General features: G+C 40.3%; 1 protein-coding gene across 9 annotated transcripts in view; it reads right to left on the reverse strand.

Moving 5' to 3' along the window:
• Positions 1 to 21,179, reverse strand: part of TIAM1 (TIAM Rac1 associated GEF 1) — a 400,889-nt gene that overhangs the window by 20,175 nt on the left and 359,535 nt on the right. For 8 of the 9 annotated variants that reach the window (XM_033418176.2, XM_049710489.1, XM_049710491.1 and 5 more), the window contains 6 exons: positions 13,807 to 13,986; positions 12,425 to 12,493; positions 11,987 to 12,112; positions 6,467 to 6,575; positions 2,816 to 2,995; positions 2,601 to 2,719 (listed from right to left, as the gene is read on the reverse strand). In XM_033418176.2, the coding sequence (XP_033274067.1) occupies positions 2,601 to 2,719; positions 2,816 to 2,995; positions 6,467 to 6,575; positions 11,987 to 12,112; positions 12,425 to 12,493; positions 13,807 to 13,986 (783 nt within the window). Of the gene's footprint in view, positions 1 to 2,600; positions 2,720 to 2,815; positions 2,996 to 6,466; positions 6,576 to 11,986; positions 12,113 to 12,424; positions 12,494 to 13,806; positions 13,987 to 19,358; positions 19,904 to 21,179 lie in introns of those variants that run through there. The other variant, XM_033418182.2, reaches the window with a different exon arrangement.

Genomic DNA, 21,179 nt, shown 5'->3' on the forward strand with positions numbered 1-21,179 from the left:
ATTAAAATTCAGAAATCAATTCAGAATATAATGAAAAATATAATGAAATACACTGAAATTATTCATTTCCATGACCCAATAAAATTCACTCCTGTCAAAATGAAATAAACTAAAATACAGGATGGAAGAAGCCTTATGATCTAAAACGTCTGCAGTATTATTCATAGTCATCAATAAATGAAGCCAAGCGAACTGCCTGACAATAGGAATTAAGTAAATCATTGTTCAATCACACAATAAAATATTCTACAATAATTTCAAGGATTCTTTTGAATCCTTTAAAATAACATGAAAATTAAATAATTCTTTGTTCACTATAAAAAAATTCAAGGTACAAAATAACTTCCAAAATATTCAAGAATATATAAAGAACTATATTTAATATTCAAGTATATAATATACATACTTTTGTAAAAATTAAAATAAACACCAAAAGATCAAGAGGTTTTGCGTTTTGAGATCATAGATAATTTTTCTCCTTGCCTTTCTCTGAGGTTTGCCCTTTTCTTTAATAATCATAGTATGTTTTTCTTACTATCATAGTTTTACAAGCAAATGGGAACTAAATCAAGAGTAGCAGTGTCCATCCTTTCTACACTCTGATAGATTAAATTATCTGCCTGGTAGACTGAGAACATTCTCAAGCTCTGCCTGAAATATCCATGTTGAAAAAATAAATTGTATTTCAGTGGAAAACTATGCACACCCTCCTGGGCTATCAGAGTCCAGCCCTGTATCTATGAGCCTTTGAACTCCTTTGCCACTCTTTGTAAGGCGTAGGTAACAGATAAATGTATAAATTCTCTCTAGTCTGGTAGCGACTTCCTCGTGCTGTAGAGAAACCAATTTGTCTCCATTCACAAATCATCTTGACATTTCTTCACTTCATACATATACCTGTGCTATTTTGACTGTCTGGTTCCCTCACATCATCTGAGTAAAATAAATTCCTTCATATGTGTTCACTTGTACATCTCTATGAGATATCATGAATTTACCTTTTTCTGAAAAAATCTTTTAATAGTCCGAAACCTTGTTTTGTTTCACTGAGGACATAAACGTGAACCTAGATAATAACCCTTTATACCTCTGAAGATAAGGCTGTTTTCACGTCTAGACTAAACAACCAAGCCTTACACCCATTCTCTCCCCCACCGCCCCACTGCCTTCCCCCCTCTTTCCAATCACAGCAAGAGAGTTTTTCTTCATAGTTCCCTCCCAGCTTGTCTCCTTTTTTGAGGCAGAAAACAAAACGAGGACAATATTCCAATCAAATCGTGAGGTACAGAGGCACGGATGAATATCATTACATATCATATCTGTAATGATATATTGATTCATTTTAATATTATCAGCATTTTTATTCACATAAGCTCTTCTCAATAACTCAGGCACAACTTAGAGTTCATGCTACGTTTTTCTCAAGTATATCTGTTCCTGTGACTATTTCTTCTAAGTAGATTTTCAGGCAGACTTAAAAAAAAAAGATTCATAGTCATTTGAAACTTTCATTCACTCAACAAGTATTTATTGAGTACATACTACATGCCGGTTATTGTTCTAATCTCTGGGGATATAGCCTCTGCCTTCATTGGTGTTTAGAGAAACAGCCCAAGTTATGGTCATGGAAATTCACTCTCACATTTAACACAAAACAAAACCAGAGGTCCCGAGGGTGAAGGGGTGGAATCAGGACATGTTTCCTATATTAAGAAATAATTCAGCTGAGAAAGAAAATTCACAATGTAGCCTTGCGTAAAGGATAAAAGTTCCACCAACATGGGAATGTAAACTGGTGCAGCCACTATGGAAAACAGTATGGAGGTTTCTTAAAAAAACTAAAAATAGAACTACCATATGATCCAGCAGTCCCACTCCTGGGCATATGTCTGGAGAAAATTCTAAGTCGAAAAGATACATGCACCCCAATGTTCACTGCAGCACTATTTACAATAGCCAAGACATGGAAGTAACCTAAATATCCATTGACAGATGAATGGATAAAGAAGATGTGGTATATATACACAATGGAATATTACTTAGCCATAAAAAAAGAATGAAATAATGCTATTTGCAGCAACATGGATGGACCTAGAGGTTATTACACTAAGTGAAGTAAGTCTGACAGAGAAAGACAAATATTGTATGGCATCACTTATATATGGAATCTAAAAAATGATACAAATGAACTGATTTACAGAACAGAAACAGACTCAGAGACATAGAAAACAAACTTATGGTTACCAGAGGGAAAGTAGGGGGGGGAGATGGGAAAATTAGGAGTTTGGGATTAGCAGATACAAACTACTAATATTTAAAATAGATAAATGACAAGGTCTTACTGTATAGCACAGGGAACTATATTCAATGTCCTGTAATAAACTACAATGGAAAAGAATCTCAAAAAGAAGCTGAATTACTTTGTTGTACACCAGAAACTAACACAACACTGTAAATTAATTATACTTTAACTTAAAAAAAGGTTTCACCCACAAAAACTCTATCCTTGTAACTCTTTTACTTACAAATAGCACCTTAAAAAGAAACAAACCAGCCCAGCTCTATGGATGGGTGTGCTGGGAAGAAGTGGGGGTCCTTACCTCTTTTTTCTCACCAGTCTGTTCAGCAATCAGCTGGTCAAACACAGCCCCAAATTCTTCATGGATTTTCTGCATTTCATTGATATGACTTGCAACCTTATTCATAGTCTTGATGGCCACTAGAAGAAAACAGGTCATGAAATAAATGAAAAGGCTGTTTAAAGGCTCTCGTGGAGACCCGAGCAAGGAGCGGATCTCAGGGGCCCATGACTCACAATCCAAGTGGTAGTGTTCCTCACTCTCCGCGTCCGTCAGAGCAAAAAGCTCCTTCAGCAGAAGCGGGTACTTGAGGATCCTCTGGATGGGCTTGATGAGGTAAGACTCCAGAGTGGACGAGTGTTGCTGCTTCGGGTTCTGGGCATCCAGGAACGCCTTGAAAGCCGCGTCCATCTTGGCTGGAAGAGTTTAAATACAGGTTGTCTGGGCAGGATGTCGAAATGACTCCCTTTCTCACAATTTCACTCACTAATTCCAAGGTGCCTTTTCACAGGACTGAGAGTCCAGTGAGTTGTCAGAGGGGGGAAAGAGGGCTCAGAGGCACAACTGGAAGGGCCTGTCCATCAGATTTATTTGTTTATTTGAGGGGCGGCCCAGTGAGTTAAGGGATAGCAGAGTCTGTCAATCTCATACACATGGACTTTCAGGGGCTGCTGTTCATCGTCCTTGCATTAAGAATGTCTTCTTATTCTGATACTTTGACGTCTGAGGCCTTACAGACCCTGGGGAAACTGCCCATCTCAGAGCTAGCCACTTCCTAGATGGTAAAGGACTCAGTTGGAAGCATGCCTTTCACATGCAAGCCAACCAGTGCAGAGCCACCTGCCTCCTTCCCTCTTCTGTTAGCGTTTTCTAGGCCACTATCTCCCCTGCCCCTCCACCCCAGAGCCTGCTGAGATTATTCAAATTACCCAATCCTAAACCTGTTTACCCTGCCTCACCCACTCCTTCCTGCAGAAACCACAATAAAGGGTCTTGCCCATGTCTTCCCCCTCACTCATCCTGTCTCCTGGTGGGCTGTGGTTGCTTCCCCCCATGGCCCTGCATGGCGTAGTGCTCCCCCTTCTCTTGGGAGCCGTGAGTAACAAACTATCTTTCTGATGGCAACTGTCTCCTGATCTGTTGGCCTCACCATATCTGAATAACACGAAAGCCTACGTTTGAAAACACTCCTTACGCCAGTTTTTCTAATCCTTCAAGCATTTCCTTGCTGGTAGAACCTCTTTTGAGAAAAGGCAGGAAAATAAAAAGCAGCAGCGGCACCTTGCAGCCCTGGTAAGTGGAGCAAGGCTGATCCCCTGCAGTGAACGCCTTTTAAGATCTGTTCTATGTTAATTCGGTGATACGAGCTATTAGGATTTATTTCAGAGGGAAACATACATCTGACCTAAGGTAACTCAGGCAGCACTTTCCTCACCAGCTGAGCATTTATCTGTGTCCCAGCGGGGCTGAAAAGCAGCCCTGGGGAGTTGTGGGTCCCCAGACAATTACAAAGGTACCTGCCAGTGGATAATTAGGAAGAAACGACTTACGCCCTCCAGGTGCAAAGAAATGGCAGAGAGAGAGGCTGAAGTGAGGGCAAAGAATGGTTAGAAGAAAGGACAATATATCAAAGTGACTAACTGTAGGCATATATTTTTTAAGCTTCTGATAAAAATATATTTCCGTCTCCAGTAATTAGGAATGTGAGCTAAGAACAGAAGATGTTATAAAAGGACACCATGAAACTGTAACATGATTCTTCTCAGTATCTTTATTCAATTAAGAAAAACAGCAATCATGTGGGGAAGGCCTTGGAAAGACTACAATCTTTTCATCTGTTTAAGCCCCATTAAGAGCAATCAGACTCCACGCGTCCAGCCACCAAATCCTTGAAGGGAAAGAAGACTGGGAATGAGGTGACTGAGAAGAAGCCCATGGCCTCGGAAGCGAGCCCAGGCCCAGAGCTGATGCATGCGGAGGCTGCAGCTTCCGTGGACATCCCAAGTCTTGGTCCATGCCCATAAGGGGCCTAGGAATTCCCCCTGAAGTCCTCATGCCCAAAAACACGTCCATGTGCGTTTAACCCATCAAGTGTATTTCACACATCAGGGCAAAAGAGGGCACGGTTCTCAGCTCTTTGAGCGGTAAAGGGCATCACTCCCGTGCAACCTAGATGGGAGTCTGTTAAGAATCATAGGCTATTTGTCCTCAAAGAGTTCTCTTCATCTTCTTGGCACATCTGGCCATTAGAAAATTGTGGGTCACACCTAATGTCTTAAGGGATGGTTTTGAAGGATTTTCTAATATTTTTCAGGTGCAACAAATAATGGTTTTGAATTTTAAAAATCTATAGGGGCAGAATTTAATCTAATCAAAGGATTAAAAATAACACAATTGCTTTAAGAACTCTCATGAGTATATAATTTTACCATAGAGCAAAGTGCTCTAACACTGTTATGTTAAAAACTCTCATAACATAGCATTCAATTAAAGTTTAAAAAGATGCACACACACAGAACTATATGACCAATTCAGCATGTGCAAAACCACAGACTAGGCCATACAGCGGGACAATTTCCTTGTCCTACAGCAGGACAAGGAAATTCCCAGGTTCCCTTTAAATTTTTGTGCTGAAGTAGAACTCTTTTGCCTAGACTACGACTATCATTAAGTATGGCATTATCTGGGGCAGGATCTTTTGTTGTCCAGAGACCTGTGTTGTATTAATGTTTATTATAATACGTTTTGAATTAAATCAAGCTAGTTCTCTTTGGCAACAAACATAAATATAAGTAAATTACTTACAAATTCAGCAGCTGTTTACATGGCAGCCACAGTAAAGTGTTAAAGAAGAGCAGGCTGATTGCCAGAGATTCTTTGAAATCGAACTTTCTATTGGTTCTACTGTTTACCAAGGACATGTTTCTCTAATCCTTGAACCTATCAACAGTCACATGCAGAACTATGGAAGCGAAACAACTCTCTGGAGACTCTCCGAACACCCCATCATCTTCCTAGAACACTTAGGAACAGCAGCTTGCCAATCTAAAAATTCTGTTCTTTTCCATGCAAAATATAATTACAGCTGGAATGATTTTTGTAAATAATTGAAACAATTTTAGTAGTGATGGTGGTGACTATTAGCACACACCTGAGAACAAAAATAGGTGAGGGAAAAATGAAATGCCAGAAAAAGGTATATGAAGTGTGGTAGGTTATAACAAAATTAATGAAAAATAGAAATAAAGCAGGGGAATTCTAAACTCCCTACGTTTCTGCATAATTGCAAAATGACTCATCAATTCTGGCCCCAAATAACTGAGTCAAAACGTTGATGGTAAGAAAATTGACAAAACTGTTAATTCAAGATATAATGCATTTCATTTCTCAGTACAGTCGGGCCCCCGTATCTACAGGTTCTATCCACAGGTTCTGCATTGTGAATTCAACTCACCATGGATAGGATATATCTGGAAAAAAAAAATTCCAGAAAGTTCCAAAAAGCAAAACTTGAATACACTGCACACGGACAGCTATTTACATGGCACTTATATTTTATTAGGTATTACAAATAATCTAGAGATGATTTAAAGTATACAGGAGGATGTGCATAGGTTATACGCACACACTACGCATTTTATATAACAGACTTGAGCATCCTCGAATTTTGGTATCCGTGCGGGGGCGGGGGGGGGGGCAGGTCCTGGAACCAATCCCCCACAGATACCGAGGAACAACCATACCCTTAATTTGTGGCCTGTTGGAACATCCATCTGGCACAACAATGACTCCGATTTCTGTCCAAAAGCCCCCAACCACAGTTGGCCACACAGATGTGAACTGACAATGAACAGGCCCACCTGCTACCCAGTCCTCCCAGGCCTTACCTTTCACCAGAACCTTGGGGACCTTCGTGTGGCTAGCACAGAAGGCACTGTAGAGCTTGAAGCGGTCGGCATAATACAGAAAGGATCCCCCCAGAGAGAAGAGCACCTTCTGGATTTAACAAGAAACAATGCAGTTAGGTTAGGGTCCTCCTCATGTGGAAATATCAGCAGGATATAGCAGGGAGCTCGCAGCTGCCTGACTCTCCCCACAAATCAGCACCACTGACACCTGTCACAGCCTGTCTCAGCTCACTGATGGCCTATGGGAACGTGTGTGGGTTTACATGTTGGTGTAATAGATGCTGGATTTGGCTTTCTCGGTAATTACAGTCAAGATGTCACTGGTTTTCCAGGCTTGTGTCTTTCAGTGACCTATCTGGGATGTTTGAATGTTACCGAGAAAGTAGATACGGCATTTTGGAAAAGACAGAAATCTGAATTCTCTCATTAGTTCCTGTTGGGAGGTAGAAGTGACAAACCAAATAAAGGCAGGAAACGCATAAATCTCCCGAAATAGAAGACACATTTCTCTAATCACTAACTCCACCCTCTCCAATGCCATGCTCTCTTCTAGCAGGAATAGATAAGAACATAAGAAATAGACTCAACTGAGGAATTAGTACTGTCTCCCAGGCCATACCCTCTGCCCCAACAGGATCAAAACTAGGTGGAGACTTTCCCTATTAGGAATTTAATATGCCTGAGGTGGGATACTTTTTATCCTACACATTTTATAGAAATATATGTAACAGGCCTCAGAAAAGTATCTATGAGGTTTCACAATGATCTATTCTAGTTCAGAAAGAGCTACTGCTTATTTAAATTTAAAATTTAAAACGTATGTTCAAAGCAAAAAAAGAAGCTATACATATAAACATATCCCCATATCTCCTCCCTCTTACGTCTCCCTCCCACCCTCCCTATCCCACCCCTCTAGGTGGACACAAAGTACCGAGCTGATCTCCCTGTGCTATGTGGCTGCTTCCCACTAGCTATCTGTTTTACATTTGGTAGTGTATATATGTCCATGCCACTCTCTCACTTCGTCCCGGCTTACCCTTTCCCCGCCCCGTGTCCTCAAGTCCATTCTCTACATCTGCGTCTTTATTCCTGTCCTGCCCCTAGGTTCTTCAGAACCACTTTTTTTTTTTTTTAGACTCCATGTATGTGTGTTTTGGATTTGAGTGATAAATTGGGTTCCACAAAGTGCACTTTATTGAATGAACAATGTAGAGAAATCTGATAGAATATTAAAAACAAAAAAGGTTTATTATGAACCACACATAACTGGTAATTAGAGGCCTAAATTATTTTCCTACATGTTGTACTTCTCCTCCTTTACTTCTCAAGCCCCATCCCTCCCCAAACCTCACCCCCTTGACCGAGAGGGCTTTGGGAGGGGCAGTCTGACTCTGTAGGTATAGTCATCCTTTGAGCTATATTCAACAATCAAATGAGAAAAACTATAGAAGCAAAAGCTCGAATTGTAACGTCTTACTTTAGCCATATCAAGCCATTCATTTGTTTAATTTTATATTTACTAGGCACATACCATACAGCAGACACAGACAGAACATTAAGGTATTCATTTGTTCTTCCAGCCTTAAAAAATGATCTCAGAGCACAAAGTGTGCACAAACATGAGGGGTTTCTACACAAAGGCTGCATTTCCCCTGTGTCTCTCTTCTGCAGGACTTCCCAGAGCCTCTCACTGGCTGACGGACACTGCAAACTTCCAAGGGGAAATTTTATCAAAACTTATTTGACCTCAGGACCAATTTTTTTTTCTAATACTGTCTTAGGCAACACAATTTGAATATTTTAACAAGTGTTTATATTTTTTGACAAATATATAATCAGGATTTAAATGAAGCAGCAATGGCGGAAACCAACAGCAACAGGTTTAAGAGTGAACGCTGACTGTCCAGAAGCCAACTCAGAAGTGCCAGAGGGCAGCCCCGGGGCCAAGACTATTGAACGTGCACCAGTTGTCATGTCTGACAGATGGAATGGAGAGGGTCAGATGAGGCACTAAATTAGTGAAATGAAGGTCGGGGAAGAAAGTTCCACTTAAATGGAATTTACAACACTGACTGCTTAGAGTAAACTTGCTAAAAGGATCACGCACCAACCCCTCCCTAGAAGAACTCTGCTCATAACACAGTTATGTTCATATCACCGTTCTGATAACTAAACTCTCCTGAAGTGATCAACTGACTCTAAACGCAAAGAACTGGACTCACAGCAAAAGCCTGCTACATGAATATAATGAATGTTAGATATTTTAGATTAAAACCAAATGTTTTCCGGTCTGTCCGCATTTTTATTATGTTCCACATTAAGCAACTTTTTGATTAACTGACAAACTACTGGCCCTTATCATGGTGTCCTAATATCCTATTAATTAATTTATCAATGAACCAAACTGTACTTCAAATGGACACTATGACCAACTACCCTGAAGAGAAGAAAAACGAACTAACACAAGCAATTTCTGAACACACAAAAAATGAACTATATGCAGTAGTTAGGGTTAAAGGGATATTATGCCTGCAACTTACACTTAAATGGTTCAGAGAAAACAATTATATTCTATATACAGAGAAACACACACACACACACACACACACACACACACACACACAAGGAAATAGGTAGGGAGAGAAAGGATAAAGCAAATGTGTTAACATTTGGAAGAAGGCTGGGAGAAGGCTATCTGGGAATTCTTTATACTATCCTTGCAACCTTTCTGTAAGTCTAAAATTACATCCAAATAAAAATAGAGAACTATACATGAATATATGTCCATATGCTTATGTGTATGAATATGTGTGTGCATTCTAAATGACTCCTGTTGCAGAGGGACTGTAAAGAGATGACACACAAAAATATATCGAAGGGGTAGTCTTCATCTCATCCTACAAACCTGTATACATACTAACATTACACAGCCAGGTTTCTGCAAGTGTTAGAAGAGAGTCAAAGTGTATGAGGGTTCCCACCTATATGGACAACTGAACCCAAGTTCAACACAAGCACAAAAGCAATTCAGTGGAAAAGGACTGAAGGATAGTCATTTCAAAAAATAGTGCTAGAAACATTAAATATTCATATGCAAAAAAATTGACTTTGATTCACACCAGATCAGAGACCTAAATATAAATCCCCAAATTATGAAACTTTTAGGAGAAAATCTTTATGACCCTGGTTTAGGCAAAGAGTTCATAGATAAGACAGCAAAAGTATGACCCAAAAGAGAAAAAATTTGAAAACTTGGATTTCATTAAAAAATAAAAACTTCTCAGGGGAGGGATAAATTAGGAGGTTGGGATTAACATATGCATACTACCATATATAAAATATATAACCAACAAGGACCTATTGTATAGCACAGGGAACTATACTCAATATTTTGTAATAACCCTATAAGGGAAAAGACTCTGAAAAAGAACAGACGTATACGTATGTATGTGTGTAACTGAATCACTCGGCTATACACCTGAAACTAACATAACATTGTAAATCAACTCTACTCAATTAAAAAAAAAGAAATCAACTTAAAAAAAAAACTTCTCTTTGGGAGATACTGTATGACAAGGAGAAAATATTTACAAATCATATATCGGTAAAGGGCTCATACACAAAATTTCCAAAGAACTCTCAAAACTCAACAATAAGAAAACAATCCAATATAATAAATGGGCAAATGATTTGAAAAGACACTTCACCAAAGAGGATATATTGAAAGCAAATTAGCACATAGAAAGATACTCATAGTCATGTCATTAGAGAAACTAAAATTAAAGCCACAATGAAGTGCCACCACCTACCTGCTAAAATGGCTAAAATTCAAGAGTGACCCGACCTTGTTGTAAGAATGAGGACGAACAGCTGGTGGGACTGTACACTGGAACCGGTTTGGAAAATAGTTCCACTGTCTCTTAAAACGTTAAACATACACTTACCATATGACCTAACCATTCCATTCCTAGGTATTTACCCAAGAGAAATGGAAGCATATATTCATACTAAAACTTGTACATAAATGTTCACAGCAGCTTTACGTGTAATCACCAAAAACTGGAAAAAACCCAACTGCCCAAGAAAGGGGAAAGGATCACAAAGTGCAGTGCATCCACACAATGGAACACTACTCAGCAATAAAAAATAATCATGGGTATATGTAACAACAGGGATGGAACTCAATATAATTACACAGTAAACGATACCACATAAAAAAGTGTACATGCTATATGTTTCCATTTATATAAAATTCCAGAATGCTAACTAATCTGTAGTCACAGAAAGCAGACATAGTTGCCCGTGGCTAAGAGGCAGCCGTAAAGAGGAAGGAGAGAGGAATCACGAAAGAGCAGGAACAACAATTAGGGGTGATATTATGTTCATTATCCTGATTGAAGTGATGGTTTCACAGGTGTACATGTATGTCAAAATTCATCAAACTGTACACTTTAAATATATGTAGTGTATTGTCTATCAATTGTACCTCAATTAATCTGTTTTTTAAAAGTACATGAGGGTGACATGTAAGCCAACACCATTGTGCACAAATCAGTGAACCCTTGTCAATCAGAAACACAGCACAGGAAATTTCTGCAATAAGGGAAAGCCAACCAAGGAGAAGGAGACAAGCTGTCAGCATCCTCACTGAGGTACTAGTCATAAATCCTCACTAAGGCTACAAGGACATGGCTTCCCTGGTGGTGTAGTGGTTAAGAATCCTCCTGTCAATGCAGGGGACACGGGCTCAAGGCCTGGTCTGGGAAGATCCCACATGCCATGGAGCAACTAAGCCCGTGCGCCGCAACTACTGAGCCTGCGCACTAGAGCCCGGGAGCCACTACTGAGCCAGTGCACCGCAACTACTGAAGCCTGCGCGCCTAGAGCCTGTGCTCCGCAACAAGAGAAGCCACCGCAATGAGAAGCCTGTGCACTGCAGTGAAGAGTAGCCCCCGCTCGCTGCAACTAGAGAAAAGCCCACGCACAGCAACAAAGACCCAACGCAGCCAAAAATAAAATAAATTAAAAAATAAATAAATTTTTAAAAAAAAAGGCTACAAGGACACTGTGTGCTGGAAGATTGTCTTCCTCCTAGATAATTGATAAGCACTTCCATTAACCAGTTTCCCAGAACAAGATAAGTTAATTTGTTTATTGGAAAACCAAGAGTGCTAGTCTAATTTGTTAATAGCAAGTATTAAAGGCCCCTACATAAACAGAACAAAAGGTAGGCACATCTTCCAAAGCAGAAGTCAGCAGATACACCAGTTTAATGCAAGTCAGTGGCACTGGTTCTACCTCAGCCAGAAAAGCAAGATGCAGTGCGTTCCCCTCTCAGACTCCCTTTAGGAAATGACTCCACTGGCAGTTCAGTGAAGACTCAAGACCACGGCAACAATGCCTCCTGCGATGTGTTATTAGGAGATTCGACTTGACCTATAGGATAGCCCACCCTTGACATTAAGAGGCAGCTTTACACTATTTGAGGATGAGACTTACCTTAAATTGATCAACTTTCTCAAGCTTTTCCAGATCAGGTACCAATCTCACTCCATCTTCTAGAGTTTTAAGGAATTCTACTTGAAACTCTACCATTTCAGTTAAATTTCCAAAGAGCACATCAAGCTGGAAAATGCAAAAGAATTTCATCAACCCCGTATTTCATTAGTGTGCAGAACCTTTATTTGCTTCTGATTTCAAAGTTTTTCTACCCATACTTATAAATTACGGTAATGCTCCCACCACCAGAAGGTGGGGCAGCTCCCTCCTTCCTCTCCAAGTGCACACCAAGAGCTCCGCAGGCAATAATTTGATCTATTTATTACAATTAAATGAATTCAAAATGCTTTCAGTATTGTGTGTACTCCCCAGTCCTTCCTCTTCACCAAGTCAAGCTATAGTGTGACCCTCACGAAGTTCAGACAATTGCCACCATACCTCATCTTGGGTGAGAAAAGTTTCTTTTTGAAGAGGTTTTAGGTATCTCTCCATGAGACAGTTTAAGTCCTAAGGGTTGAAAGAATATGTGATTAGCACATCTAAAAGTCTATAAAGAATCTAAAGAAAAAAAAATTATGTCCCAAATGCTAACATTTCAGTCTTTACGTCACTGAGGTCCATTGAGGCAGAAGTGAGCCAAACTTTTCTCAAGATATTTCAGACCTTGCAGGCCATATGGTCTCTGTTGCAACTATTTAACTCTGCTGCTATACAGGAAAGCGGCATAAATAATACATAAGTGAATGTGTGTGGCTGTGTTCCAATAAAACTTTATTTGTAAAAACAGGCAGAGAGCTGGATTTGGCCCAAGGACCATAACTTGCTGACCTCTGACTTAAAGACTAAAACAGATCATACTATTGTAACATGGAACTAAACATAACTAAATTATACAGTTAGAGGAGTATATCATCATACAATTATCATAATTAGATGAATTATACAGTTATAGGAATATATTATAAATTATATAGTGTTGAAATAACTTTCCAGGCCCAAGATGGAGCCATTTCTGCCTGGGGTGTCGGGTCAGCAAACCCAAATTTAGATCATTTTTGTGTGCCTGTCAATACACCACTTGACCAGAACGTAGTATATCCACTCAGCCAATTTCCAAATGCCAGGCCAACTCTGGGCCTTCTCACCCCAACCAAGGTTGACTACGTGGCCCCAGCCAATCAAGTATTATCTACTTGTCTCTTCCTTGTTCTTTATTCTTTACCCTATGAAAGCTTCTTGCCTTCTGTCCCATTTTACAGTTCTACAAAAGGAGACTGTCCACTTCATGAATAAAGTTTTAAATAAAGTTTTTATCACTTTTAAATTGTCTTCTTTAATCATTTTTAAACAATAGTTGTATGTATTATAAATTATATAGGAACAAATGATATAGTTTCAGGAATATAACTAAATGTCAGAACAAATGATAACACAAAACAGACCTGATATCTTTCTGCCTAGACTCAAAGTAGATTGTGAAGATACTACTAGTTGAATTTGTCAAAAACGAATTCAATTTTAGTATGAGCTCAACAACATATTTAGAAAGGTCAGAAGGTTCACTTAACATCCACCATCATCTCCTTTCTGAGTCAATCAATCAGTTATTTATATCAACGAAGTGCTATAAGAATAGATACGCTTCCCTAAAACACAAAAGGAGATCGTAACATTCAGAATCAAGGCCAAATTCCATAGAGAGACCAAGATACCCTTCAAGACCGTGATCTGGCTTTGCTGTTAGTCAACATCAGTATCAACACAGAGCCTGCATCCTTCCGAAGGACGGAAGGAAGGATGCAGGGCAGGAGAAGACGTACTTTCACATAGGTGCGCTCCGTCTCCAGGAGCTCACAGATGACCTTGCGCAGCTTATCAGCGTCCGTGAGCTGTCTCATGGTGGCCAGCTGAGGCCCGGCAGAGTCCTGGGGGGACGGGCTCGGGTCAGAGGAGTTCATCTCGTGCAGACTGCGGCAAAATGCGGCCACCTGTTCCGTGCTCTTCAGAGCACAGATGAAAAGGCAAGACAGACGAAGTTATCCCTCACTAGGGAGACTTGTCTGACATCTGTCCCTCCTAAAGATGTTCTTCCTGGTTAATGAACTGCCACACATGAATCACATCTCTCGTTTCCCCAAATTGCTCCACACATCTGAGAGCTCACTGAATGCTCATAACAACCATAATAACAACTGCTGACATATACTGAATGATCACTGCATGCCAGGCACTGGTCTGATTCATTTAATCCTCCCACTTGGTAAGTGAGGGCTATTATCATTCCTATTTTACAGTCGAGACAACAGAGGCCAGGAGAGGTTAAGTAACTCATCCAAGATTGCACAGCTCGGATCTGAACCAGGCAGCATGGCTCAAAGCCTGTGTCCTTAATTACTCTGCAAGAAGCTCTCCAATGAGGAGAGGAAGATACGGACAAGCGCGTTTCACCCAAAATACAAGGGTAATTCATTATCAGACTCTCAGTTCACTGCACTATACATATTTACTTTGCAAAGCTGGAAGATGATTTTATAAGCAGAGTCTTCTGTCTCTATTAAAAGTTGACACGGAGGCAACTCTCTAGATAACAACAGATATATATATATATACATATATACATATACATATATATATATATACACATATATATATATATTTTTTAAGTTTCTGTCTCTCCAACTTCTCCAAGGCAGAAAGATTCCACCACCACCAGCACCCACCACCTCCCCCCTCCTCCAACTAAAACTAAGGGGCATTGACCCCTGAAAAAGACCTCAATAGGAGAGCTCACTCCCCACCCAATCTCTGTCCAGGATGATTCAGGTGGAAGTTTGGGAATCTAGAATTCTAAAATTCCAACTTTTCAAGTTATGCAAAACAGTTCTTCAAAGCAAGGGTTGAAGATGGACCACTGAAAATCCTGTGGAATCAGTAATTCCCCACCCTGGTTGCATGTAGGAATTACCTGGGGAGTTTTTAAACCTCCCAGTGCCCAGTGCACCATCCAGATCAATTCGATCCGAATCTCTAGGACGGGATGTGCAAGTGTTAGCATTTTTTTTAAGCTCTCTATGGTATTACTCCAAAGGCTATTTTGTAGCACAACATCTAGTTTATTAATTTATTAGCATTTGTTCGAATGTACCACTCTGCAAATATCTCATGCATATCTCCTTGCATATCTTCTTGGACTGCTCTTCCCTGTTTCTATTGTCCAATTCACCCCTAGGCACAAAGTATTTCCAATACAGACCTGCGCAGATAAAGGATTACTTTCAGGAGTGAGTAGGTGGGTATCCCACCTGCTCACTCTTGAAAGTGAACATCCTGAGAAGACCATCCTTCCGAAAACAACTGTTGGTGCCAAGAGCTGAAAGTCAAGGCTGGCATTTCGTGGTAGGCAGAGGAACCAAACCAAGTGTATCCCATGGGGGTAATTCTTAAACACAGAGGAAGGTAGCTAACATTAGCATGCCTTCTCCTCATTAGCATATTGCCTTTCCCTCATTAGCATAGCCCAAAGGGAAGGAAGCCCGGAATAAAGACAGGACAAGGACATGGGAAATCAGAACTTAACAAGGATGCATTAGCAGCAATGTCATGACAGGAAAGAGCAGAGCCAGGACCCAAATCCACGTAATTATTGATCCAATTTTCTTATGGTTACACAGCTTATTTATTGCTAGCACAGATCCTGGTCTTATATGCCGGGATGTATTAGTTACCTGTCAGTGGCACTGTTAAATGTTCCCTACGGAATCAGTGTGTCAGACACTGACTATCCCCACAAAGAATTCTCCCTTTGGTGACTGATGAAAAACTCACCCAAATGGGCTGAACTGTAAAGCATGTGACTTATAACCCAATAAGGCTGTTAAAAAAGAAAAACTACTTTTTTTAATCACAGCCTGTTTCGGTAGAAATAAACTAAACAGTTTGATTTAGTTATGTTAGGGTTTTACAAACTCAGTGTCATCATTAAATATAAACAGTTAAATATGGCTTTGTCCTAATAATTAAAAAGGAACAAGTAGGTCCATTTTAACAAAAATGTCCACACGCCTTTTAGATGATCTCATGATAACTGTAAAAGGCAACTGCATTATAACATAGACATCATGGAAGTGGGGTTGTGCCTCACCAAATGAAAATCCCAAGGAAAGACAGTGTGATAACAGCTGACAGCTTAAGTGCCCTGCCCTCCAGCTAATCCCAAACTCTCCTCTGTCACTTTGATTTGTCACTCATCAAAACAACAAATGTATAACTGGCACCTTCGCTTAAACAATGCTTTTCTAAATGTCCCAACAATAACCACAGCTGCCTGTCATTTACATACAAATTAATAACATAGCTGTTACTCATGATACCTAAATCCATTCCCATATTCCCATCAGAGACACAGGAGACCTTTCTGCAGTTTTATCATTTAGACAAGTTGCCATGAGAACTCCAATGTCCTCACAGATTACACCAAGGATGTCCCACACTTTAAGAAAAAGGCAAGTTATAACCTTGGGACTCTGACATATCAAAGGCAGGAAATTCAAAAGACATTTCCCTTTGTGCTCCCAATTTGCACCACGCTGACTTGTTGCCATTCTCAGCAATATCTGGCTCGAATAATGAAAGGCATGACATGGAGTTTCTGGGTTTTCGTTCCCTCCGTTTCACGATAAATACTTTAAGGTTTCCATTTTTAAGAGTGTGAGTAGGGTTCCTGACTTTGCCTATGTCAAGTCCACCACCTCTAAGGTTCAGTATTCTGAGTTTTAAGCTCAGGGAAAAGCTCAGGGAAAGCTCAGGTTAGTGAGATGAGGGCCAGGGCTCTAGTGCTCTACACCTAGCCATCTCCTACCCAACCTCCCGTCAAACAGCCAGGCTCCCCACCTTCTTCCTGGCACACCCCTCCCAAGCCAAGTCCTGGATTATATTAGGAAATACCTTTAGCATCCCAGGGGATACCTAAAAATATCCTTGAGTCCTCTTCTGAGAGTTCAGAGCCTTAGGCATCCCTTCCTTATAAGACACAGTCTTCCTAAGCTAAGATAGATTTATCGGGGGGTGGGGGGGAAGCAGTTTCTCCACTGGCAAGCCCCTTCTCTGATTCAAGTTATAAACTCTCAGGTTTATCAAGGAACTGGGTCAATATGGACATAATCTTTTTACTGTCAATTCCATGTTATCTAAATAAATAATAAATAAATTTAATAAAATAAATAAACAAACAAAAAGACAGAATAACAAGTTATATTGTATATATCGTCAAGGGGTGTTACTTATAAGGCTCTTAATGAAATTTTTGCTTGGAAACAACTTCAAAGGATATCATCAAGTTTGAGAATTTTGTTTTACTAAAATATTACCCCCAAAAAATGAAATGCAGGTCGCCTTTAGAATACCTCTAACCTAGAGATTTTACATGTTGTGACCCAGTTTTTAAGTCCCCCTGCCCCCATACTGTGGCCAAACTTGTCTGCATCAAAACCTATTAGGACCTGGGGTCGGTGGGGGGAGATGAACTGGGAGATTGGAATTGACATACATACACTATTGATACTATGTATAAAATAGATAACTAATGAGAACATACTGTATAGCTCAGGGAACGCTACTCAATGCTCTGTGGTGACCTTAATGGGAAGGAAATCCAAAAAAGAGGGGATGTATGGATTCGTATAGCTGATTCACTTTGCTGTACGGTAGAAACAAACACAATATTGTAAAGCAACTATGCTCCAATAAAAATTAATTTAAAAAAACCTATTAGGAGCTTCTCCATGTAGCTTGGCCAGGATATAGGATGTAGAAGGAGCTGAGTGCGGTGCTTTCCTCACTCTCCCACTGAGTGATACATGGCATTCTGGTCATTTGCACATCAAGCACTGTAGCCCAGAAAGAGAGCTGCCATGAGAGGTCCTCAACATAGCTCCTAAAAGCCAAGTTTCCTGGAATCGGTACAAGTAGCAAAGGATTGCTGGAAAGAAGAAGACAGACACAGTTTCTCCAAGTCCAAACCTCTCCCCATTTGAGGACTGCCATCAGTCACCATGGACACAAAAAGCGCTTATGGGCATTTCAGAGCTGCCAGTTAAAACTGTTAAAGGGTAGCAGAGCTGTTCTACTGTCAGGATGAAGAGTTACCCACCCAATGTACAGAAATGAACATGACAACTGAAGGAGGAAATGGGCTCGTTTACTGAGGTCTGCATGAAGTTCAATGTTTATAATATCACTTTCTTCCTGTGGAAGATGAAAAGAAAGTACAAAAAGAGGGGGGTAGGCTTTCAAGTACACACTACCAACCCAAGCTACCCAGCTGTTAAAGCTCTTCCTGTTATGCAACCACTAAAGGCAATTTCTATCTCGGGATGAGTTCAGAGTTCTAAAACTGTCCTTTGAGTCTGACCGATTTAACACTTCCCACAGATTTAAAAGGGGCCAGAGTGGCCTGAAATCTTATAGCCTTTATTTAAGCTTTTTTGGGAAACAAACACCAAAGTAACATATTCCATAATTTCAGAGACCCTCATATACAATGATAACCCCTATAGTTCTCTGGCATCTTTTTGGTCTCCTTTTGAACAACCTTTGAAGAAGAAACATTCCATAAGGATAAAGGCTTGCTTGAGTAAATCACGTGTACTCACTGTCCAAGTTCAATTTCATTAAGTGACACGAAATCTAATAGTCAACAGACTCTGATATTAATATTTAACTATTAAATGGTTTAACTTGATTTTAAATTATTCCTCCCCCTTAACCCACTAAAAATTTTTCTTATTAAAGAGGCAACAGTTACCATAGGAATTGGCATACACAATATAGGTCAGTTGACATTAAATCATTAATACATTCCCTGGGCCAACACATGTAAATCCACCTGCTTCACAAGTAAGCAGAAATAAAGTCAAAAGCACTTAAAACTTTGTAGGAGGCAAGTTGAACATTCTTCTTCCAGAAATGCTTGCTGAATACTTAGGCTACCCGTTTGGAGGTGGAGATGGGGAGACTTATCACACATGTAACACAAACATGTTCAAAATCTCAACACCCAAAAGAAAAAGGGCAACATTCAAGTGACGATTAATTTTAAAAATAATAATAACAACCCACCTTTCCGTCATTTAGAAATGAAAAAACAGATATGTGTAAAGATTCGTGGCAAACTCGACTTCACTCCAACTACTGATGCCCCCCACTCCCATGTTAAAATGTATATTCTCTATCCACAAGGGGATCTAAAGGGCAGAAGGCTGCAATATGGAGACATGGGACAAGCATATCACCATCATTTGAACTGGGAAACAAATCAGCTAGAAAGTCGTAACATACACAAAGGCTAGCAAGATAGAATTCAAACAGTGCTCACCAGGTGAAGCGTCCGATATACAGAATCACCGGACTTGCCACTGTTTTCAATCCTGGGCTTGCGCTTTATTTTCCACAAAGCAGACATCATCGGGAAGGTATTCTCATGATAATTCTACCTCCTGACACGTTCCACAAAGAAACAGAAGTTTCTTAAAATACTCGGAGAGCACCAAATGCCTTCTGGCTCCTGAGAGAGCATCCTCCCATGCAGACAGCCCATGCCGGCTGTGCCATGAAGACCTACGGCTGCATCTCTACAGAGCAAGGACAGCGACAGCGCGACCCGACAGCAGCCCCCTCTGCCCGTCAGTGCCCTCTGGGAGGGAGTCAAAGGCTAACCGATAAACCAGAATTTATGCTTTGTTTTCACCTGGCTAAACAGCAGAAGTTCCAGAAAGGGAGAGCCAGGAGGCAAGAAAACAATGCAAAAAAAAAAAAAAAAAAAAAAACGCCTCCCGGGGATGTGAGCGTCTCTACCCTGCAGACTGAGATCAGCTGATTGGCCTGCATCCTGCACTGCACAGGAATATTAAACCCGCCCGGCTCAAACTTTGAAGACACCCCTCACAGAGTTGAGAGCAGACACTAAAAACCAAAACATTTTTTAACAGTTCATATTTTCACAATGTCTCCCGAATGCTTTGTTACAAAAACCAAACATTTCCAAGACAACAACAATTTGGATTGAAAAGAAAAAAGAAGGCTTTCCAATTGGAAATGCTCTGAAAATGATTCTCATACATTGGCTAAGTGGAAAACAAAATCACAGCTGCCAGGGGGTCTGGAATGCATGATAGGACTGCCCGGAGCTAATTAGCATTCGTTTCCAGAGACAAGAGTTTTCAATTAGAAGCAGGGAAACAAGTGGGTGGGGGGGGGGGGGGCCGGTGAGGAGGTCCTCTGAGGTTGTCACCCACAGTCATAAGAGGAAGGACGCGGCTTACAAAGAGAAAGGCCGCCAGACTGTCCCTGCGGTGTGGAAGTCCCACACCCCAGCCCCGTGGATGTGACAGTCCCGTGTCACCACGGCTCAGCAACAAACTCACAATTACCTACTTGCTCAACCCCCGAAGACCACGTGCCGCAAAAACTGCCCTCTAAAAAAAATTTGTAACAACACACAAAACTCTAACGTGCATTCTCTTTATCCTGCCCACTGTTTCACAAAATGATTCATTTAGGAAGAGCAGCAAAAATATTAAAGAAATAAACAAAAAGAATCGACAGCCCTCACGTATTCAGGCAGATAAAAAATGATGTCCTGTTTCATTTCATTTATTCATTTGTTTGTTTATCTATTTATCTAGTTTTTACATTCTACACCCAGCCTGGTGCATTCACATTAAGGCTAAATCATCCTTCCACTTTTAGGCAGCTTACAGCTTAACTACAAATGTTTGGTTTATCCTCAAGAAAAATGACACACTGATATAGGAGCCGCATCAAAAAATATTGATCCTTAATCAAGAAACTTAAGATATACACTTGCTCTTACTTTAAATCATGAAAAGAGACACGAAGCTTAAGCGTTAGAAAAATATTTCACGAAGCTTAAGCATTAGAAAAATATTTAAGTGGCTAATGAGTATACAGTTGCCTCTTAAACAACTCGGGGGTTAGAGGTGCCGAATATCCTTGCAGTCAAAAATCCAAGTATAACTTATACTCCCCCCTACCCCCATATACGTAGTTCTTCCGTATCCACGTGGTTCGTCCGCATCCACGGTTCCGTATCCGTAGATTCAACCCACTGCAGATTGGTAATACTATTTACTATTGGAAAAAAATCCACATATAAGTGGACCCTCACAATTCAACC

The sequence above is a fragment of the Orcinus orca genome, chromosome 5 (assembly GCF_937001465.1).
Source record: "Orcinus orca chromosome 5, mOrcOrc1.1, whole genome shotgun sequence".
In the NCBI taxonomy this organism is placed as follows: Eukaryota; Metazoa; Chordata; class Mammalia; order Artiodactyla; family Delphinidae; genus Orcinus; species Orcinus orca.